We start from the raw sequence: 24,021 nt of genomic DNA, 5'->3' as shown, positions 1-24,021 counted from the left end.
GCAAGAGTGTTTTAACCCGACCAAGTAACAGCTCAGCAAATTTGTAAAGCCGAGACCCCTCGGGCAGCCGCCCAAGAAGAGCCCACTTTCCTCGTGGAATGGGCTTTCACAGATTTAGGGTGCGGCAGTCCAGCCGCAGAATGTGCAAGTTGAATCGTGCTACAGATCCAGCGAGCAATAGTCTGCTTAGAAGCAGGAGCACCCAGCTTGTTGGGTGCATACAGGATAAATAGCGAGTCCGTTTTCCCGACTCCAGCCGTCCTGGAAACATATACTTTTCAGGGCCCTGACTACGTCCAGAAACTTGGAATCCTCCAAGTCCCAAGTAGCCGCAGGCACCACAATAGGTTGGTTCACATGAAAAACTGCTACCACCTTAGGAAGGAATTGGGAACGAGTCCTCAATTCCGCCTTATCCATATAAAATACAGATAAGGGCTTTTGACAAAGCCGCCAATTCTGATACACGCCTGGCCGACGCCAAGGCCCACAGCATGACCACTTTCCACGTGAGGTATTGTAGCTCCACGGATTTAAGTGGCTCAACTCAATGCGACTTCAGGAAATCCAACACTACGTTGAGATCCCACGGTGCCACTGGAGGCACAAACGGGGGCTGACTATGCAGCACTCCCTTAACAAAAGTCTGAACTTCAGGCAGTGAAGCCAGTTCTATTTTGGAAGAAAAGCGATAGAGCCGAAATCTGGACCTTAATGGAGCCCAATTTTAGGCCCATAGTCACCTCTGACTTGTAGGAAGTGCAGAAAGCGACCTAGCTGAAATTCCTCCTTTGGGGCCTTACTGGCCTCACAGCACGCAACATATTTCCGCCATATGCGGTGATAATGGTTTGCGTTCACTTCTTTCCTAGCTTTAAATAGCGTAGGGATAACTTCCTCCGGAATGCCCTTTTCCTTCAGGATCCGGCGTTCAACCGCCATGCCGTCGAACGCAGCCGCGGTACGTCTTGGAACAGACAGGCCCCCTGCTGCAGCAGGTCCTGTCTGAGCGGCAGAGGCCATGGGTCCTCTGAGATCATTTCTTGGAGTTCTGGGTACCAAGCTCTTCTTGGCCACCCGGAACAATGAGTATAGTTCTTACTCCTCTCCTTCTTATTATTCTCATTACCCTGGGTATGAGAGGCAGAGAAGGGAACACATACACAGACTGGTACACCCACGGTGTTACCAGAGCGTCCACAGCTATCGCCTGAGGGTCCCTTGACCTGGCGCAATATCTTTGTAGCTTTTTGTTGAGGCGGGACGCCATCCTGTCCACCTGTGGACTTTCCCCACGGTGTACAATCATTTGGAAGACTTCTGGATGAAGTCCCCACACTCTCGGGTGGAGGTCGTGTCTGCTGAGAAAGTCTGCTTCTCAGTTGTCCACTCCGGGAATGAACACTGCTGACAGTGCTAACACATGATTTTCTGCCCATCGGAGAATCCTTGTGGCTTCTGCCATCGCCATCCTGCTTCTTGTGCCGCCCTGTCGGTTTACATGAGCGACCGCCGTGATGTTGTCTGACTGGATCAGCACCGGCCGGTGTTGAAGCAGGGGTCTAGCCTGACTTAGGGCATTGTAAATGGCCCATAGTTCCAGAACATTTATGTGTAGGGAAGTCTCCTGACTTTTCCATAGGCCTTGGAAGTTTCTTCCCTGTGTGACTGCCCCCCAGCCTTGAAGGCTGGCATCCGTGGTCACCAGGACCCAGTCCTGTATGCCGAATCTGCGGCCCCCTAGAAGATGAGCACTCTGCAGTCACCACCACAGCGACACCCTGGCCCTTGGAGACAGGGTTATCCGCCGATGCATCTGAGGATGCGACCCGGACCACTTGTCCAACAGATCCCACTGGAAGATCCTTGCATGGGGCTTGGCGAATGGAAATTCTTCGTAAGAAGCTACCATCTTGCCCAAGGCTCGCGTGCATAGATGCACCGATACCTGTATTTGTATTAGGAGGTCTCCGTCTAGAGACGCCAACTCCTTAGACTTCTCCTCCGGGAGAAACCCTTTTTATCCTGTTCTGTGTCCAGAACCATACCCAGGAACAGTAGACGCGTCGTAGGAACCAGCTGCGACTTTGGAATATTCAGAATCCAGCCGTGCTGTTGTAGCACTTCCCGAGATAGTGCTACTCCGACGAACAACTGCTCCCTGGACCTCGCCTTTATAAGGAGATCGTCCAAGTACGGGATAAGTACTTCGGCCATTACCTTGGTAAATACCCTCGGTGCCGGGGACAGACCAACGGCAACGTCTGGAATTGGTAATGACAATCCTGTACCACAATTTTGAGGTACACCTGGTGACGAGGGTAAATAGGGACATGCAGGTAAGTGTCCTTGATGTCCAGTGATACCCTGAAATTTTCCAGGCTTGCAATAATCGCCCTGAGCGATTCCATTTTGAACTTGAACCTTCGTATATAAGTGTTCAAGGCTTTCAATTCTAGAATGGGTCTCACCGAACCGTCTGGTTTCGGTACCACAACATTTTGGAATAGTAACCCCGGCCTTGTTGAAAGGAGGGGTACCTTGATTTCACCCGCTGGAAGTACAGCTTGTGAATTACCGCCAATACTACCCTTCTCCGAGGGCAGCAGGCAAGGCTGATGTGAGGCAACGGCGAGGGGGGTCGTCTCGAACTCCAGCCTGTATCCCTGTGATACTACTTGCAGAACCTAGGGATCCACCTGTGGGCAAGCCCACTGATCCCTGCAGTTCCCGAGACGCGCCCCCACCGCACCTGTCTCCACCTGTGGAGCCCCAGCGTCATGCGGTGGACTCAGAGGAAGCGAGGGAAGATATTTGATCCTGGAACTGGCTGACTGGTGCAGCTTTTTCCTTCTTCCCTTGTCTCTGTGCAGAAAGGAAGCGCCTTTGACCCGCTTGCTTTTCTGAAGCCGAAAGGACTGTACCTGAAAATACGGTGCTTTCTTTAGGCTTTTGTGAGGAAACCTGAGGTAAAAATTTTTCTTCCCAGCTGTTGCTGTGGATACGAGGTCCCAGAGACCATCCCCAAACAATTCCTCACCCTTATAAGGCAGAATCTCCATGTGCCTTTTTAAATGCAGCATCACCTGTCCACTGCCGGGTTTCTACTACCCTCCTGGCAGAATGGACATTGCATTAATTCTGGATGCCAGCCGGCAAATATCCCTCTGTGCATCCTTTATATATAAGACAACGTCTTAAATATGCTCAATGTTAGCAAAATATTATCCCTGTCTTAGCGTATTAATATTATCTGACAGGGTGTCAGACCACGCTGCAGCAGCACTATTTATGCTAAGGCAATTGCAGGTTTCAGTATATAACCTGAGTGTGTAAATACAGACTTCAGGATCGCCTCCTGCTTTTTATCAGCAGGTTCCTTCAAGGTGGCCGTATCCTAAGACGGCAGTGCCACCTTTTGACAAACGTGTGAGCGCCTTATCCACCCTAAGGGATATCTCCCAACGTGACCTATCCTCTGGCGGGAAAGGGTACGCCATCAGTAACTTTTTAGAAATTACCAGTTTCTTATCGGGGGAAACCACGCTTCTTTACACACTTCATTCATTCATCTGATGGGGGAACAAAACACTGGCTGCTTTTTCTCCCCAAAAAATAAAACCCCTTTTATGTGGTACTTGGGTTCATGTCAGAAAATGCGTAACACATTTTTCATTGCCGAGATCATGTAAAGGATGTTCCTAGTGGATTGTGTATATGTCTCAACCTCGTCGACACTGGAGTCAGACTCCGTGTCGACATCTGTGTCTGCCATCTGAGGTAACGGGCGTTGTTTGAGTCCCTGATGGCCTTTGGGACGCCTGGGCAGGCGCGGGCTGAGAAGCCGGCTGTCCCACAGCTGTTACGTCATCCAGCCTTTTATGTAAGGAGTTGACACTGTCGGTTAATACCTTCCACCTATCCATCCACTCTGGTGTCGGCCCCACAGGGGGCGACATCCCATTTATCGGCCTCTGCTCCGCCTCCACGTAACCTTCCTCATCCAACATGTCGACACAGCCGTACCGACACACCGCACACACACAGGGAATGCTCTGACTGAGGACAGGACCCCACAAAGTCCTTTGGGGAGACCGAGAGAGAGTATGCCAGCACACACCAGAGCGCTATATAATGCGGGGATTAACACTATAACTGAGTGATTTTTCCCCAAATAGCTGCTTGTATACATATATTGCACCTAAATTTAGTGCCCCCCCTCTCTTTTTAACCCTTTGAGCCTGAAAACTACAGGGGAGAGCATGGGGAGCTGTCTTCCAGCTGCACTGTGAAGAGAAAATGGCGCCAGTGTGCTGAGGGAGAAGCCCCGCCCCCTTTTCGGCAGACTTTCCCCCGCTTTTTCTGTAATACTGGCAGGGGTAATTTTACATCTATATAGCCTCTAGGACTATATATGATGTATATTTGCCAGCCAAGGTGTTATTTATTGCCCTCAGGGCGCCCCCCCCCAGCGCCCTGCACCCATCAGTGACCGAAGTGTGAGGTGTACATGAGGAGCAATGGCGCACAGCTGCAGTGCTGTGCGCTACCTTGGTGAAGACCGAAGTCTTCTGCCACCGATTTTCCGGACCTCTTCGTGCTTCTGGCTCTGTAAGGGGGACGGCGTCGCGGCTCCGGGAACGAACACCAAGGTCGGGTCCTGCGGTCGATCCCTCTGGAGCTAATGGTGTCCAGTAGCCTAAGAAGCCCAAACTACCACCTGTTAGGTAGGTTCGCTTCTTCTCCCCTTAGTCCCTCGCTGCAGTGAGTCTGTTGCCAGCAGATCTCACTGAAAATAAAAAACCTAAATATACTTTCTTTCTAGGTGCTCAGGAGAGCCCCTAGTGTGCATCCAGCTCAGCCGGGCACAAGAATCTAACCGAGGTCTGGAGGAGGGTCTTAGTGGGAGGAGCCAGTGCACACCAGGTAGTCCTAAAGCTTTCTTTAGTTGTGCCCAGTCTCCTGCGGAGCCGCTAATCCCCATGGTCCTTACGGAGTCCCCAGCATCCACTTAGGACGTTAGAGAAAAGCCTTATTTTGATTTTAGTTTAGTCAGATGAGTGATTATTGATTTTACAGTGATACATTTTTATTTTTTTTGCCCCATTTTTTGTAGTTCACTCGTCTGTCTTAATATCTTCTGAAGTAAAATATAAATGTTTATTTTCTTTTTGTTTACCAATTCCTTCAGCCTGTAAATACCTCGTTTTAAACTACATTACGTGTCCTATTACGTGGGATTTAATTGGTGGCAAGTCCACACCGATGACATTAAAGGACTGGCCTTGTGTTTTGTTTATGGTCATTCCAAAACATATCCTATTGCAGGGCTCGACAAATCCCAGGGCCAGGTAGCCATGGCCCCTAAATTTTGCTGCCTCTCTACCAGATTTTGGAGAGAGAAAGCAGATCCTCTTCAGCCCCAGAGGAGATTTTTGGAGGCGTGCCTGTATTGCTCCTACACTTTCATCCTGGATCCTGGATTTTAGAAACATTTTGTCAAGCCCTGTGAGAAATTGTAAGCACTTAACCCTTTATGACCCATTGCATCTTTCTGATATATCCCAGTGATGACACTGGTAAAGTAGACGAATGAGGCCCAAAGTAGCCCCAAGTCATTTGGACCGAATGTTCATCCTAATGGACAGCGATTTGCTAGCGTTGTAACTCCTACACCAAAATATAACGATTCGTTGTTATTCGATATTTTGATACTCTGCAACTCCAGTTACTGTTCCCATAACGATTTTGAAGAAATTTGATTGATAATTATCCACGAGGGAAACAAGGAACTTTTTCTGGGCAAAGCCATCTTTCGAACTCGCTGCGACTGTTTCAAGCCAGAGCTGCAATCTACCGGAAAATTTTCACTGTATTTTCGTACACTTAAGGATTTGAATTGCAACCATCAACACAATACAGTCTTCGCCAGTTATTACCAAACTTTTTTGAATCACGGCACTAGAGTATCAGAATGTTTTTCACGGCAACACTAAGCCAAACATTCTTATTGAGAAATTTAGAAACAAATATTACATTAAGTAAATTGTGTTTAGATGTCATTCTTAGGTTCATTTGAGTGGTGATGAACAAGATTTGCTTCTGTATGTCCAGATATTTTATAATGGACAGCCACCAGCACTGATTTTGCCTATTACATTGACCATAACATTTTTTAACTGGCCCTGGACCACCAACCCAGGGCACCCCTGCAAGTGTCCTGAGGCACCCCATAGTGCCACGGCACACAGTTTGAGAACCACTTGTCTACTCAATAAATTTTCTAATAATGTCCATTTAAATGGGCAGGGGTCATAAAGGGGGAGGAGTGGGGGGGACCTCCTTTATGTCCACCATTTGGTGTTGATCTATCAACCGGATACCAAAATGTATTGGTGGATTTTATTTTATTTATTTATTTATTTCTGTGATTGGCATTACTAAGCACTAGGTAAATAGTGATACTACAAAGCTCAAATGCTTCTGAAGTTGAGATGATTTTGGAAAAGGTCTCCCTAAGTTATACCGCTTTCAGATCGCTAATGCCAGGCCGCACCCGGGAATTGGAGACTCTTTTTTCCCGGGTGCAACCTGGCATTGGACCCTGAGAACTGGCTTCCCGACCCAGCATATTGCTGGGACGGGGACTGCTGCATCATCGGGGGTGGGTGCGGAGGCGGCATTAGGAAATTAGATAATTTCTGCATCGCCTCACCCTATGCTGTGAACGGGTACAAGGTCGCATCGACCTAGGAAACTTGTTCACACTGCACCTGACCTGTTTAATAGCCCGGAAAATAACCCTTCTTTATTCCCGGATTGAAATTCCGGATTAGGTGACCCGGGAATTCGGGACTGTCCCTTTCACACCGCACTGCAACCCGCGTAGTCCTGACAATATACTGGGATATTTGTGCGGTGTGTAAGGGGTATTAGTGACTGGGGACACTTCCCATGGGTGAAGGGTGACTGCCAGTCTTCAAAGCCATGGGTACTCCTAGTAGTATATTTTCTAAAGTGCAGATTTACAGAAGTGGAGATGTTACCCATAGCAACCAGTCAGTTTATTACGATTATATTTCAGAAGGTGCTAGATAAATAAGTAGAAACTGATTGATTGGTTGCTATAGGCAATATATCCACTTATGTAAACTCGCACTTTATAAATAGGTCCCCTAGTGTACGGCAGTATGTGAAGGTGGGAGGTAGGTGCCTACTAGGTGCACTATTTAAAAAAAATTCAATGTGGCAAACAGTGCAGAATAAACAATAAATGTGTGCTCGTGCCAGAGCTAAGCTTAATTAGGCCTATCTATGTCTTTTAGGGGTCATCATAAGATGGTGTTTTGTAGTACAGTTACCTCCAATGTATCCTCCAATCTCCTCCTCACATTATGATACTACTCGAACATATGTACATAGATATGGAGATAGATGAGGAGGGCAGCACTCAGGTATAATAGAACACATAACAGGTCCTTTGATCCCGCGTTTCAGTATATTTACTCCATACTTTCATTGTGAAGTAAATATATTGAAACGTTGGATCTAAGGTCTTGTGATGTGTTATGTCGCTGTCCACCTTATCTGTCCATGTATACCTACATTGTGACACAGGTATTTGGTCTTTAGGCACTACTATTGGTCGACATGGACTACGATTGGGAGCGTCAGCCTGTGCTGAGCGCAGTCGTAGCAGAGCGAGGCACCTTTGCCGAAGCATTGTATGCAAAATGAACAATGTTAGGGGATGTGGAACATTAATTGGGGGTCCATGGGCTAAAAGTTAAAAATTGACACTCAAAAAACCTAAAAAAAAACCCCTCATGTTGGCCTTTGCATGTGTCGACCTTTTTGCTGACCGTGTGAAAGCGACCTTTTTACTGTTGACCTAATGAACCATGCCCATGCCAGCATCAGGGTAAGATATCTGTGATATGCCAGACGTATAGACTGCTAGATATTCGGTATGTAGAGATGGATGGTGTTATAGATATGTAGAGAGAGACTTGTGAATTGATTTAGTATTGTTATTTCAGACACAGATGCCAGATCCCAAAACCTTCAAGCAGCACTTTGAAAGCAAGCACCCTAAGTCTCCAATGCCTCCAGAACTAGCGGATGTGCAGGCATAGCATGAATAACGGTCAGTCTTGCATGTTCTTTGTGAATATTGTGTGACTATTAAGTCTATTTATTATGACAATTCTAACAGCATCAGAGATTAAAGGTATTTTTATGCAGTCTTGAAGAAAAATGCAAGTTACCACTTTCATACCTCCAAAATAACCCGGGCTATTGGTGGGTCGACCCGAGTATAGTGACCCGAGAATCTAACCTGGTTACAGACCAGGGTTGGACACGGCCCACATAATGGGGCGTGTAAATGGGTGACCCAGGTCATCAGACTGTGATTCTATTTACAGTATAGGGAGAGTCAGATTCCTGGTGCTTGGAGATGATGTCATCCCCAAGTGCTGGCAGAACAGCTAACACTTCATCTGTGTGCAGTGTAAACGAGGCCAATTTGGGAATTACCCTGATAGAAGCCCCGGTGTAAATGGAGTCTGAACTAGGGACCTAATCCAGAACCGTTCGCTCGCTAGAGGGTTTTTTTTTTTAGTCCTGCGTTCGCATAGTCGCTGCCCATAGGGGAGTGTATTTTCGCTTTGCAAGTGTGCAAACGCATGTGTAGGAAAGCTGTACAAACAGATTTTGTGCAGTCTCTGAGTAGCCTAGGACTTAATCAGCCATTGCGATCACTTTAGCATGTCCGGGACCAGAATTACGTCAGGAACCCTCCCTGCAAATGCATGGACACGCCTGCGTTTTTCCAAACACTCCCAGAAAAGTCAGGTGACACCCACAAACGCCTTCTATCTGTCAATCTCCTTGCGAAACGGCTGTGCGAATGGATCCGTCGCACAAACCCATTGCTGAGCGGCGATCCACTTTGTACCCATGCAGCGCGTCTGAGCATTGCGGTACATACGCGGTTTAGACCTGATCGCCCGCTGTACCAAAACGCAGCCAAGCGATCAGGTCTGAATTAGCCCCCAGGTTGGAATGGTGTTCCTAATCCCGGGTTGTACCTGGGACTTTGGTGTGTAAGGGGTATTAGTGTGCACTATTTCTCATTTAATAACAGCCACCAGAGTGGTTGAATTGGTCCATGTGGGACTAAGCTTAGAAATGAGAGCACTCTATTAAGAGTTTATAATAGAAACTAGTCCCCAGCCCGTCAAAATGACAGAACAACATAGCAGTAATGTCAGCGTTGGCGGCTGTTCGCGCCCGTACAGAGCAACACTTGAATTGCTCATTGGGTAATATCTAGTGGCTGCTGGCATGCAAAACACTTGAATTCCCACCATAGAGGTGAGGAGCAGCATTAGCCTTTTATTATATATAATGTTGTACCACCATTTTCTGTTCCTTGGTGCCAGGTGAATAATTCTTAAATAGAACACACAATGGTAATTAAACTAGTACCTAATGGATTTGCCCTGATTAATCTTATGCCCACCAGCAAATAATATATCACATCCAATAATGTTTCTCTGACGTCCTAGTGGATGCTGGGACTCCGTCAGGACCATGGGGAATAGCGGCTCCGCAGGAGACAGGGCACAAAATTTAAAAGTTTGACCACTAGGTGGTGTGTACTGGCTCCTCCCCCTATGACCCTCCTCCAAGCCTCAGTTAGGTTTTTGTGCCCGTCCGAGCAGGGTGCAATCTAGGTGGCTCTCATAAAGAGCTGCTTAGAGTAAAAGTTTTGATAGGTTTCTTAATTTCAGTGAGTCCTGCTGGCAACAGGCTCACTGCAACGAGGGACCTAGGGGAGAAGGAGTGAACTCACCTGCGTGCAGGATGGATTTGCTTCTTAGGCTACTGGACACTAGCTCCAGAGGGACGATCACAGGTACAGCCTGGATGGGTCACCGGAGCCGCGCCGCCGACCCCCTTGCAGATGCCGAAGTAAGAAGAGGTCCAGAAACCGGCGGCTGAAGGCTTTTCAGTCTTCATGAGGTAGCGCACAGCACTGCAGCTGTGCGCCATTGCGCTCAGGCACACTTCACACCAGCGGTCACGGAGGGTGCAGGGCGCTGGGGGGGGCGCCCTGGGCAGCAATGAGATTACCTTTCTGGCTAAAAAGAATACATCACATATAGTCCCTGAGGCTATATGGATGTATTTCACCCCTGCCAGGTCTCAGAAAAACCGGGAGAAGAGCCCGCCGGAATAGGGGGCGGGGCCTATCTCCTCAGCACACAGCGCCATTTTCCTACACAGCTCCGCTGCTAGGAAGGCTCCCAGGCTCTCCCCTGCACTGCACTACAGAAACAGGGTAAAAAACAGAGAGGGGGGGCATTTTTTGGCGATATTATATATATTTAAGCAGCTATAAGGAAACAACACTTATATAAGGTTGTTCCTATATAATTATAGCGCTTTGGTGTGTGCTGGCAAACTCTCCCTCTGTCTCCCCAAAGGGCTAGTGGGGTCCTGTCTTCTATCAGAGCATTCCCTGTGTGTCTGCTGTGTGTCGGTACGTGTGTGTCGACATGTATGAGGACGATGTTGGTGTGGAGGCGGAGCAATTGCCGGTAATGGTGATGTCGCCCCCTAGGGAGTCGACACCGGAATGGATGGCTTTGTTTATGGAATTACGTGATAATGTCAGCACGCTGCAAAAGTCGGTTGACGACATTAGACGGCCGACAAACCAATTAGCACCTGTACAGGCGTCTCAAACACCGTCAGGGGCTGTAAAACGCCCTTTGCCTCAGTCGGTCGACACAGACCCAGACACGGACACCGAATCTAGTGTCGACGGTGAAGAAACGAACGTATTTTCCAGTAGGGCCACACGTTATATGATCACGGCAATGAAGGAGGCTTTGCATATCTCTGATACTGCAAGTACCACAAAAAGGGGTATTATGTGGGGTCTGAAAAAACTACCTGTAGTTTTTCCTGAATCAGAGGAATTGAATGACGTGTGTGATGAAGCGTGGGTTACCCCTGATAAAAAACTGCTAATTTCAAAGAAGTTATTGGCATTATACCCTTTCCCGCCAGAGGTTAGGGCGCGCTGGGAAAAACCCCCTAGGGTGGACAAGGCGCTCACACGTTTATCCAAACAAGTGGCGTTACCGTCTCCTGATACGGCCGCCCTCAAGGATCCAGCTGATAGGAGGCTGGAAAATACTCTAAAAAGTATATACACACATACTGGTGTTATACTGCGACCAGCAATCGCCTCAGCCTGGATGTGCAGTGCTGGGGTGGCTTGGTCGGAGTCCCTGACTGAAAATATTGATACCCTGGATAGGGACAGTATTTTATTGACTATAGAGCAATTAAAGGATGCATTCCTTTATATGCGAGATGCACAGAGAGAGATATCTGCACTCTGGCATCAAGAGTAAGTGCGATGTCCATATCTGCCAGAAGAAGTCAGTGGTCAGGCGATGCGGATTCCAAACGGCATATGGAAGTATTACCGTATAAAGGGGAGGAATTATTTGGGGTCGGTCTATCGGATTTGGTAGCCACGGCAACAGCCGGGAAGTCCACCTTTTTACCTCAAGTCCCCTCCCAACAGAAAAAGACGCAGTGTTTTCAGCCGCAGTCCTTTCGTTCCTATAAGAACAAGCGAGCAAAAGGACATTCATATTTGCCCCGAGGCAAAGGAAAGGGTCAGAGACTGCACCAAGCAGCCCCTTCCCAGGAGCAGAAGTCCTCCCCGGCTTCTGCAAAGGCCTCAGCATGACGCTGGGACCTTACAAGCGGACTCAGGGGCGGTGGGGGGTCGCCTCAAGAATTTCAGCGCACAGTGGGCTCACTCGCAGGTGGACCCCTGGATCCTGCAGGTAGTATCTCAGGGTTACAGGTTGGAATTCGAGAAGTCTCCCCCTCGCCGGTTCCTAAAGTCTGCTTTGCCAACGTCTCCCTCCGACAGGGCGACGGTATTGGAAGCCATTCACAAGCTGTATTCTCAGCAGGTGATAGTCAAGGTACCCCTTCTACAACAGGGAAAGGGGTATTACTCCACGCTATTTGTGGTACCGAAGCCGGAAGGCTCGGTAAGACCTATTTTAAATCTGAAATCTCTGAACCTGTACATACAAAAATTCAAGTTCAAGATGGAGTCACTCAGAGCAGTGATAGCGAATCTGGAAGAAGGGGATTTTATGGTGTCCTTGGACATCAAGGATGCTTACCTTCATGTCCCAATTTGCCCTTCACACCAAGGGTTCCCCAGGTTCGTGGTACAAAACTGTCATTATCAGTTTCAGACGCTGCCGTTTGGATTGTCCACGGCACCCAGGGTCTTTACCAAGGTGATGGCCGAAATGATGATCCTTCTTCGAAGAGAAGGCGTATTAATTATCCCTTACTTGGACGATCTCCTGATAAGGGCAAGATCCAGAGAACAGCTGGAGGTCGGAGTAGCACTAACTCAAGTAGTGCTCCAACAGCACGGGTGGATTCTGAATTTTCCAAAATCCCAACTGATCCCGACGACACGTCTGCTGTTCCTAGGGATGATTCTGGACACTGTTCAGAAAAAGGTATTTCTTCCAGAGGAGAAAGCCAGGGAGTTATCCGAACTAGTCAGGAGCCTCCTAAAACCAGGGACAGTGTCTGTGCATCAATGCACAAGAGTCCTGGGAAAAATGGTGGCTTCTTACGAAGCGATTCCATTCGGCAGATTCCATGCACAAATTTTTCAGTGGGATCTGCTAGACAAATGGTCCGGATCGCATCTGCAGATGCATCAGCGGATAAAATTGTCGACAAGGACAAGGGTCTCTCTGCTATGGTGGTTGCAGAGTGCTCATCTGTTGGAGGGCCGCAGATTCGGCATACAGAACTGGGTCCTAGTGACCACGGATGCCAGCCTGAGAGGCTGGGGAGCGGTCACACAAGGATGAAACTTCCAGGGCGTGTGGTCAAGCCTGGAAACGTCTCTTCACATAAATATACTGGAACTAAGAGCAATCTACAATGCTCTAAGCCTGGCAAAACCTCTGCTTCAGGGTCAGCCGGTGTTGATCCAGTCGGACAACATCACGGCAGTCGCCCACGTAAACAGACAGGGCGGCACAAGAAGCAGGAGGGCAATGGCAGAAGCTGCAAGGATTCTTCGCTGGGCGGAAAATCATGTGATAGCACTGTCGGCAGTGTTCATTCCGGGAGTGGACAACTGGGAAGCAGACTTCCTCAGCAGACACGATCTTCACCCGGGAGAGTGGGGACTTCATCCAGAAGTCTTCCACATGATTGTGGTCCATTGGGAAAGACCAATGGTGGACATGATGGCGTCCCGCCTCAACAAAAAACTGGACAGGTATTGCGCCAGGTCAAGAGATCCTCAGGCAATAGCTGTGGACGCTCTGGTAACACCATGGGTGTACCAGTCAGTGTATGTGTTCCCTCCTCTGCCTCTCATACCCAAGGTACTGAGAATTATACGGCAAAGGGGAGTAAGAACGATACTAGTGGCTCCGGACTGGCCAAGAAGGACTTGGTACCCGGAACTTCAGGAGATGCTCACGGAAGATCCGTGGCCTCTACCTCTAAGAAGGGATCTGCTTCAGCAGGGCCCGTGTCTATTCCAAGACTTACCGCGGCTGCGTTTGACGGCATGGCGGTTGAACGCCGGATCCTAAAGGGAAAAGGCATTCCGGAAGAGGTCATCCCTACCCTGGTCAAAGCCAGGAAGGAGGTGACTGCACAACATTATCACCGCATTTGGAGAAAATATGTTGCATGGTGTGAGGCCAGGAAGGCCCCGACAGAGGAATTTCAACTGGGTCGATTCCTACATTTCCTGCAAACAGGATTATCTATGGGCCTCAAATTAGGGTCCATTAAGGTTCAAATTTCGGCCCTGTCGATTTTCTTCCAGAAAGAATTGGCTTCAGTTCCTGAAGTCCAGACTTTTGTAAAAGGAGTACTACATATACAGCCCCCGGTTGTGCCCCCAGTGGCACCGTGGGATCTCAATGTAGTTTTGGATTTTCTCAAATCCCATTGGTTTGAGCCACTCAAATCGGTAGATTTGAAATATCTTACATGGAAAGTAACCATGCTACTGGCTCTGGCTTCAGCCAGGAGAGTGTCGGAATTGGCGGCTTTGTCGTATAAAAGCCCATATCTGATTTACCATTCGGACAGGGCAGAATTGAGGACGCGTCCTCATTTTCTGCCTAAGGTGGTATCAGCGTTTCACCTGAACCAGCCTATTGTGGTGCCTGCGGCTACTAGCGATTTGGAGGATTCCAAGTTGCTGGACGTTGTCAGAGCATTGAAAAAATATATTTCAAGGACGGCTGGAGTCAGAAAATCTGACTCGCTGTTTATACTATATGCACCCAACAAGATGGGTGCTCCTGCTTCTAAGCAGACGATTGCTCGTTGGATTTGTAGCACAATTCAACTGGCACATTCTGTGGCAGGCCTGCCACAGCCTAAATCTGTCAATGCCCACTCCACAAGGAAGGTGGGCTCATCTTGGGCGGCTGCCCGAGGGGTCTCGGCATTACAACTCTGCCGAGCAGCTACGTGGTCAGGGGAGAACACGTTTGTAAAATTCTACAAATTTGATACCCTGGCTAAGGAGGACCTGGAGTTCTCTCATTCGGTGCTGCAGAGTCATCCGCACTCTCCCGCCCGTTTGGGAGCTTTGGTATAATCCCCATGGTCCTGACGGAGTCCCAGCATCCACTAGGACGTCAGAGAAAATAAGATTTTACTTACCGATAAATCTATTTCTCATAGTCCGTAGTGGATGCTGGGCGCCCATCCCAAGTGCGGATTGTCTGCAATACTTGTACATAGTTATTGTTACAAAAAAATCGGGTTGTTTATTGTTGTGAGCCATCTTTTCAGAGGCTCTTACGTTATCATACTGTTAACTGGGTTCAGATCACAAGTTATATGGTGTGATTGGTGTGGCTGGTATGAGTCTTACCCGGGATTCAAAATCCTTCCTTATTGTGTACGCTCGTCCGGGCACAGTATCCTAACTGAGGCTTGGAGGAGGGTCATAGGGGGAGGAGCCAGTACACACCACCTAGTGGTCAAACTTTTAAATTTTGTGCCCCGTCTCCTGCGGAGCCGCTATTCCCCATGGTCCTGACGGAGTCCCAGCATCCACTACGGACTATGAGAAATAGATTTATCGGTAAGTAAAATCTTATTTTTACCAAATAATATGCTATAAAGCCAGATACCAAATGGGTGTTTAAGAATGCTGTGATTTTCACACAAGGTAAGCGGGAGTTTTCTACAGCTATGTTCTGACAATGGCAAAGCATCGCTCATGAATTGTAATGTTGTGCTGTCTGAGCATATCCCTGCTTTACAATGCTGCAGGGTCCTGTCATGTGATACTGCACGTAGCTGCCTGCAGCATACCAGTGGGCTGTACAATGTGTGAAATGCTAGAAGTTTAAACAAAATACTGTGGATATGAGTTAGAGAAATATAACAGTCTAAAGTTACCCCTTCTGTGTCCTTTTCCCTTGTTTTTCTTTCTGTACCCCTGAATAATAGTTTCAATAACTATTATTGATGATAAAAGTTGTGAAACGCATTTAAAAAAAAAAATACAGTACCTGAAGAAAGAGGAAAATCTGCTGAACCACCGCAATAAAGAGCTTGAAAATTGCTAATTGTCACACTTAATAAAATAGAACCAAATCTAAACTTACTGTAGAAAAAGTGTGAAACAGGGAGAGGCTTCTAGTGTTCATTCTAGCGCCCTGCACCTAAATCCGTGAGGAGAGCATATTTTTAATTTGAAGGGCAAAACTTTAGATGTAGATTTTACTGTTGCATCACAGATAAAATTTTGCACTTAAAAAATAAAATATGCCATTTTCACTGATTAGGTGCAGGGTGTTAGAATAAACACTAGGCTTCATATATGAGCATTGTTGAAGCCTACTACTACCCCTTTCACACTGAGCTGAGAATCCGGGTTATTGCCAGGGCAAGCAATCGCGACCTGGGCACCAGTTCTGTGTGAAAGGTTTACCCTGGTACCCTCAGGTCACGACCCGGGTTAATCATGGGTCCAACCCTGGTTGGCTGCAGTGTGAAAAGCATGACCGGGTCGTGCCTAAGGCTGCTGATTGGTGGGCTCAGGAGCGCTTTGAGATGATCATTTCAAGCATCTTATTAGAACAGTGAAAGCCTGGGAATAACGTGTCCCATCGGCAGTCTAAAGGTGCGAAGTCTCAGCTCTGACCAGTGTTCAGTATCCCAGTTCAGAGCCGTGGACCTGTGTCTAAAAGGGGTATCAACTGCGTGTAGCAGTCACTAAAAATACACCCGATCCTATGAGAAGACTCACGACTCGCCAAACTGCTCAGTAAGCATTCATCGGGATGTGTTGTTTACTTGACTGAAGACAGCAGGGTGGAGTGTGTGGCAGCATCAAGCTAATTTAACTAAAGCAATTGCTAATGTTATAATGGTGCTACTAACTCCGACAGAGGCGTAATGTCCCAAGTTATTTGTCCATAACCTGTTACATGGAAGAGGAAGCTGCATGGCTGTATGTTATCAAAATGACCACTCCAGTCTCGTATGATGCATATGGCCATAAAGAAGCAGGGACCAGCATAATTAACATTTACTGTATTTGCATCCCAGTGACTTAACCATGTGGCATCCCTAAGGGTTCATTGGTTGACATGCCTGGAATCTTGCTTTAGGATAGATGAATAAGCTGTCCCTTTCAAGGCATTATTATTTGAGATACAATTGCATTGGGTGTGGATTATTGGGTCGACATAGGTTTTGTTTTTTTGTGTGAGAGACGGGGAACCCCAATTAGTGCACTGCATGCTGCGGGCAAGGTGCCTTGCTCTGCTACCGCTGCATTCAGCACATGTTACTATTCCCAATAGTAGTCCACATGGATAGAAAGAAAAGGTTAAAAAAAACAACAACCTCATGTTGACCTTTTCTTGTGTCGACTTAATACATGTCGACCTATCATCAGGATACCAATTGCATTGGATCTGGTATGCTTATGAAAATAGCAAGGACATATCAGTGTATGAGTGCCAAATGGGTTAAACATACTCGTGTAATTTACAATAGAACTTTTCTCTAACGTCCTAGTGGATGCTGGGGACTCCGTAAGGACCATGGGGAATAGACGGGCTCCGCAGGAGACAGGGCACTTTAAGAAAGAATTTGGATACTGGTGTGCTCTGGCTCCTCCCTCTATGTCCCTCCTCCAGACCTCAGTTTGAATCTGTGCCCGGACGAGCTGGGTGCTGTTTAGTGAGCTCTCCTGAGCTTGCTATAAGAAAGTATTTTGTTAGGTTTTTCATTTTCAGGGAGCTCTGCTGGCGACAGACTCCCTGCATCGTGGGACTGAGGGGAGAGAAGCAGCCCTACTCTCTAAAGATAGGTCCTGCTTCTTAGGCTACTGGACACCATTAGCTCCAGAGGGATCGTACACAGGATCTCACCCTTTGTCGTCCGATCCCGGAGCCGCGCCGCCGTCCCCCTCGCAGAGCCGGAAGACAGAAACCGGGTGAAAGAAGCAAGAAGACTTCGAAATTGGCGGCAGAAGACTCCAGTCTTCATATGAGGTAGCGCACAGCACTGCAGCTGTGCGCCATTGCTCCCACACTACACCCACATACTCCGGTCACTGTAAGGGTGCAGGGCGCAGGGGGGGGGGGCGCCCTGGGCAGCAATTAGAGACCTCTTTGGCAAAAGTTTGCATAATATACAGTTGGGCACTGTATATATGTATGAGTTCCCGCCAAAATTGTACATGAAAGCGGGACAGAAGCCCGCCGTCGAGGGGGCGGGGCTTCTTTATCAGCACTCACCAGCGCCATGTTTTTTCTCCACAGCACCGCTGAGAGGAAGCTCCCCAGTCTCTCCCCTGCAGTTACACGGTAGAAGAGGGTAAAAAGAGAGGGGGGGCACATAATTGGGCGCAAAAATCAATATAAACAGCAGCTACTGGGTTAACATTAAGTTACTGTGTTATTCCTGGGTTAATAGCGCTGCGGTGTGTGCTGGCATACTCTCTCTCTGTCTCTCCAAAGGGCCTTATGGGGGAATTGTCTTCAGATGAGCATTCCCTGAGTGTGTGGTGTCGGTACGTGTGTGTCGACATGTCTGAGGTAAAAGGCTCCCCTAAGGAGGAGATGGAGCAAATATGTGTGTGAGAGGGTGTCTCCGTCGACAACGCCGACACCTGTTTGGATATGTGTAATTAAGTGCTAAGGTGAATTTATTGCACAAAAGATTAGAGAACAGACAGGAAATCTACCCATGTCTGTCCCTATGTCGCAGAGACCTTTAGAGTCTCTCAATGCTCACTATCCAAAATAATAGACACTGATATCGACACGGAGTTTGACTCCAGTGTCGACTACGATAATGCAAAGTTACAGCCAAAATGGCAGAAAAGTATTCAATATATGATTATTGTAATAAAAGATGATTTGCATATCACTGATGACTCATCTGTCCCTGACACAAGGGTACACCAGTGGCGTGCGGTGAGGTCAGTAGCTGGTGAGGCACTGCAGTCATAATGTTCGCCGAGTCCCGCCATTGACCCATAGCGCTGCTATGCCGATGCCCGCTACCACCCCCAAGCAGTTACCAGTTTCTGTTGCTGTCCCTGATGCGGCAGCTTGTGCAGGTGAGGGATCTTTTCAGATCCCTCCCCGCTATTTCCCCGCAAGGTCCCTGTCAGTTGGGCAGACTCAGCAGGGGTCACTGTGCCTGCAGACCTGCCTATCTCACGCTGCCAAGCAGACCTAGCAGCAGCGTACTGCATTTACAGCAATTCCTCTCTGCCCGCGGGACTCCCAGTGACTGTACTGATCCCCGCTGCCAGAAAGTCCTTTCATGGATCCATGATCCTCCCCTCCATGGCACTCCCTGCTCACCTGGACCCCTGACCAGCTCTCACCTAGACACCCGACGATGATGCAGTGTAACGAGGGGATCCGAGTAGAGTGCGGGGACACTGGGGACCTATAGACAAGTAGCAAACAACTCTGTAACCCACTGTTGACAGTGCCGGCAGACACCATGTGACCTGACCCATCTGGCTGTGGGGACATTAGGAGACACACACAGAGGAAGTGGGAACACGGGGCAGTGCTGTAACTAGACCTTTTAGCGCTGTGCGCAAGAAATGGCAGTGGCGCCCTCCACCTTATGTAAAAGGGGGACAGAGCGCGCCGTAGGCGCGCGCAAAAAATATAGGGGTGTGGCTTCATGGGGAAGGGATGTGGCTACAAAATAATTCCAATTCATATAACGGTGCACAGTAGTCTCCATTATTCAAATTACGCCGCACAGTAGCGCCACTACACCAGGTAAAGCCCCTTTTACACATTACGGCAGACAGCGTCCCCCTTTTACACATTACGGCGGACTGCGTCCCCTTTTTACACATTACGACAGCCAGTCCCCCTTTTTACACATTATGGCAGACAGCGTCCCCTTTTTACACATTACGGTAGCCAGCGTCCCCCTTTTTACACAGTACGGCAGACAGTGTCCTCTTTTTACACATTACAGCAGGCAGTGTCCTCTTTTTACACATTACGGCAGCCAGCGTCCCCCTTTTTACACATTACGGCAGCCAGCGTCCCCCTTTTTACACATTACGGCAGACAGCGTCCCCTTTTTACACATTACGGCAGACAGCGTCCCCTTCTTTACACAGTACGGCACACAGCGTCCCATATATATATATATATATATATATATATATATATATATATATATATATATATATATATATATATATATATATATATATATATATATATATATATTAATTATACAGATGAGGTCCCTGCACTTGCCCTTTGAAATGCACGTGATAATGCTCAGGTGCCATCCGAGGAATGAATCCGATATAACAAACGAAATGGCGGCACTCCGAGACTGCTTAGTGTGAAGAAATGCTGCTTTAATAATAAAGTAGCATTTCTTTACACTCAGCAGTCTCGGAGTGCAGCCATTTCGTTTGTAATATAGCTCTGGTAAAATACACATTGAGAATATACAGTGCCAGGACACATGAGCAATTGCTTTGTATAATAACATGGGTTTCATAGAGTTAACTCACTAAGCCCTGACCACAGGAGAACTCCCTGCTTCAGCCTGTATAGGGGGAGGGAGAAACTCCAGTACAGGGAGAGCCTTATACTTTCTGTTTCTGCTATCCCTGATAGCAGAAGTCCGTGCATGCAGGGAGAGGAACTTTTCTACCTGTTGGTATGAGAGCACAGGAGTTTCCAGGACTCCCCTGCATGCTGTGGCTGACAAAGAGACCAACTATGTGAGTATATGGCAAGGTCATCACTGCTGTGGGGGACACGGTCACTACAAAGCAAACTGCCTGCCGGCTCCCTCTCCCTTCTGCCTGCTCACTGCTCAGTTCTGACCAGCAGCAGCATGACAGCTCGCCAGGAGGGAGGGAGGAGAGAGAGATATCTCGATCTCCACTTACCAGACGCTGGCTGCTGCAGACGCTGCCGCTCCTTCTTCCCCCGTCCAGCACTGACAGTGACAGCCGGATGCAGTCACTGTCAGTGCTCTATCTCATACCCAATCACAGGGACAGGGGCGCTGCGGCACTTACACAGGTGCCGCTTCCATGACATTTTTCAATGGTCTTTTTGGCCACTTTCCTTGGCCCCGCCCCCTGCCCGGCCCCTGCTACCGCCGGATTACAGTGCACAGTGGGAGGCACCGTTCTCGGTGCCGCACAAGTGCATTTAAACACCCATTTAATATCTAAAAACATTAACATAATATAAAGAAGATTCTTATGACACAGATTATGTGTCACAAGTATCTTCTTTGTATTATTTTAATCAGGAATGACAGGGGAGGCACTGCCTCCCCTGACTGCACGTCCCTGGGGTACACATGTTTAAGGGGAAGAAAGCTGAGGTAAATTTCCCTCCTCTCATGATGAAAAAGAGCGGGAATCTACAGACAAGAGACTGCAGTTTCCCACAAAGAATTCTCAGGCAGTATCCTTTCCCCACTAGGGCCAGGATATGATGGGAATCTTCCCCTAGGGTGTCACGTTTGCCCAAAAGGTAGCCCTGACGTAACAGCTATTCTCAGGGATCCTGCAGATAGCGTGCACATTCTGGTACACTACTCAGACCGGCGATTGTGTCGGCATGGGTTTATAGCGCTGTGGCAGCGTGGACAGGTACCTTATCAGCAGAGATTGAGACCCTAGTATGCATATAGATATATATATATATATATATATATATATATATATATATATATATATATATTAAAGATGCTGTCTTAAGAGATATGTATATATAAAACATGCCCAAAGAGACATGAGTATACTGGGTCCTAGAGTCAAAGCTATGTCGATTTCTGCTTGACGTGTCCTGTAGAATATGCAATGGACAGATAATGCCGACTTAAGAGGCATATGGAAGGCTGAGGATTGTGTGGAGAAGGGTTCTCGGACCTGGTCTCCACAGCTATAGCTGGTAATTCTGATATTTTGCCTTATATTCCTGCACAGCCTAGGAAAGCACGACATTATCAAATGCAGCCTTTCGAATAAAGAGACAAAGTCCGAGGTGCGTCCTTTCTTGCCAGAGGCGGGGGTAGAGGAAAGAAGCTGCACAACACAGCTAGTTCCCAGGAACAGAAGTCCTCTCCGGCCTCTACAAAAATCCACCGCATGTCGCTGGGGCTCCACAGGCGGAGCTAGGCCCGGTGGGGGCACGCCTTCGTAAGTTCAGCCACAAGTGGGTTCACTCCCTGTTAGATCCCTGGGCAATAGATATTGTGTCTCAGGGATACAAGCTGGACTTTGAGAAGATGCCCCCTCACCGACGGCCCTGCCGGCTTCCCCCCACGAGAGGGGAAACAGTGTTAACTGCAATTCACAAATTGTTTCTTCAACAGGTGGTGGTCAAGGTTCCCCTCCTTCAACAAGGAGGGGGGTATTATTCGACCATGTTGTAGTCCCGAAACCAGACGGTTCGGTCAGACCCATATTGAATTTAAAATCCCTGAACATATACCTGAAAAGGTTCAAGTTCAAGATGGAATCGCTAAGAGCGGTCATTGCAAGCCTGAAAGGGGGAGATTTTATGGTGACTCGGGACATAAAGGATGCATACCTTCATGTCCTCATTTATCCACCTCATCAGGCGTACCTCAGAATTGCGGTACGGGATTGTCATTACCAATTTCAGACGTTGCCGTTTGGTCTCTCCACGGCCTTGAGAATATTCACCAAGGTAATGGCGGAAATGATGGTGCTCCTGCGGAAGCAAGGTGTCACTATTATCACGTACTTGGACGATCTCCTCATAAAAGCGAGATCAAGAGAGCAGTTGCTGAACAGCGTATCACTTTCTCTGGAAGTGTAACGGCAACACGGCTGGATTCTATATATTCCAAAGTCGCAGTTGGTTCTTACAGCTCATCTGCTTCTCCTAGGCATGATCCTAGACACAGACCAGAAAAGGGTTTATCTCCCGATAGAGAGAGCTCAGGAGCTCGTGACACTGGTCAGGAATCTATTAAAACCAAAACAGGTGTCAGTGCATCACTGCACTCGAGTCCTGGGAAGGAGGGTGGCATCATACGAGGCCATTCCCTTCGGCAGGTTCCATGCGAGGACCTTCCAATGGGACTTACTGGACAAGTGGTCCGGATCACATCTTCCGATGCATCGGTTAATCACCCTATCCCCCAGGGCCAGGGTGTCTCTCCTGTGGTGGCTGCAGAGTGCTCACCTTCTCGAAGGTCGCAGATTCGGCATTCAGGACTGGTTCCTGGGGACCACGGATGCAAGCCTCCGAGGGTGGGGGGCAGTCACACAGGGAAGAAATTTCCAAGGGCTATGGTCAAGGCAGGAGACTTGCCTTCACATCAATATCCTGGAACTAAGGGCCATATACAACGCCCTAAGTCAAGCGGAGACCCTGCTTCGCGACCAACCGGTTCTGATTCAGTCAGACAATATCACCGCAGTGGCTCATGTAACCGCCAAGGCGGCACAAGGAGCAGGGTGGCGATGGTAGAAGCCACGAGAATTCTTCGCTGGGCGGAGAATCACGTAAGCGCACTGTCAGCAGTGTTCATTCCGAGAGTGGACAACTGGGAAGCAGACTTCCTCAGCAGGCACGACCTCCACCCGGGAGAGTGGGGACTTCATCAAGAAGTCTTCATGCAGATTGCAAGTCGGTGAGAACTGCCACAGGTGTACATGATGGCATCCCGCCTCAACAAAAAGCTGCAGAGATATTGCGCCAGGTCAAGAGACCCTCAGGCGATACCTGTGGACGCACTGGTGACACCGTGGGTGTTCCCATCGGTCTATGTATTTCCTCCTCTTCCTCTCCAAGGTGCTGAGAATCATAAGAAAAGAGGAGTGAGAACAATACTCTTTGTTCCGGATTGGCCAGATCTGCAAGAAATGCTCAGAGGACCCGTGGCCTCTGCCTCTAAGACAGGACTTGTGCAACAGGGGCCCTGTCTATTCCAAGACTTACCGCGGCTGCGTTTGACGGCATGGCGGTTGAATGCCGGCTGCTAGCAGAAAAAGGCATTCCGGATGAGGTCCTTCCTACGCTGATAGAGGCTAGGAAGGATGTGACGGCTCAACATTATCACCGTATATGGCGAAAATATGTTGCTTGGTGTGAGGCCAGGAATGCCCCTACGGAGGAATTCCAGCTGGGCCGTTTCATTCACTTCCTACAGTCGGGAGTGGCTTTGGGCCTGAAATTGGGTTCCATTAAGGTCCAGATTTCGGTCCTATCCATTTTCTTTCAAAAAGAACTGGCTTCTCTTCCTGAAGTTCAGACGTTGTAAAGGGAGTGCTGCATATTTAGCCCCCTTTTGTGCCTCCAGTGGCACCTTGGGATCTTAACGTGGTGTTGAGTTTCCTGAAGTCACACTGGTTTGAGCCACTCAAAACCGTGGAGTTAAAATTTCTCACGTTGA

At 48.3% G+C, this 24,021-nt stretch overlaps 1 protein-coding gene across 3 annotated transcripts in view; it reads left to right on the top strand.

Moving 5' to 3' along the window:
- Positions 1-24,021, top strand: part of LOC135036294 (zinc finger protein 706-like) — a 125,918-nt gene that overhangs the window by 5,607 nt on the left and 96,290 nt on the right. For all 3 annotated transcript variants that reach the window (XM_063954425.1, XM_063954423.1, XM_063954424.1), the window contains exon 3: positions 8,040-8,146. In XM_063954425.1, coding sequence (XP_063810495.1) covers positions 8,040-8,135 — 96 coding nt within the window. In that variant the 3' untranslated portion in view covers positions 8,136-8,146. The remainder of the gene's footprint in view (positions 1-8,039; positions 8,147-24,021) is intronic.

This window comes from Pseudophryne corroboree, chromosome 2 (assembly GCF_028390025.1).
Source record: "Pseudophryne corroboree isolate aPseCor3 chromosome 2, aPseCor3.hap2, whole genome shotgun sequence".
NCBI lineage: Eukaryota > Metazoa > Chordata > Amphibia > Anura > Myobatrachidae > Pseudophryne > Pseudophryne corroboree.
This window is presented reverse-complemented; position numbering and strand designations above follow the sequence as displayed.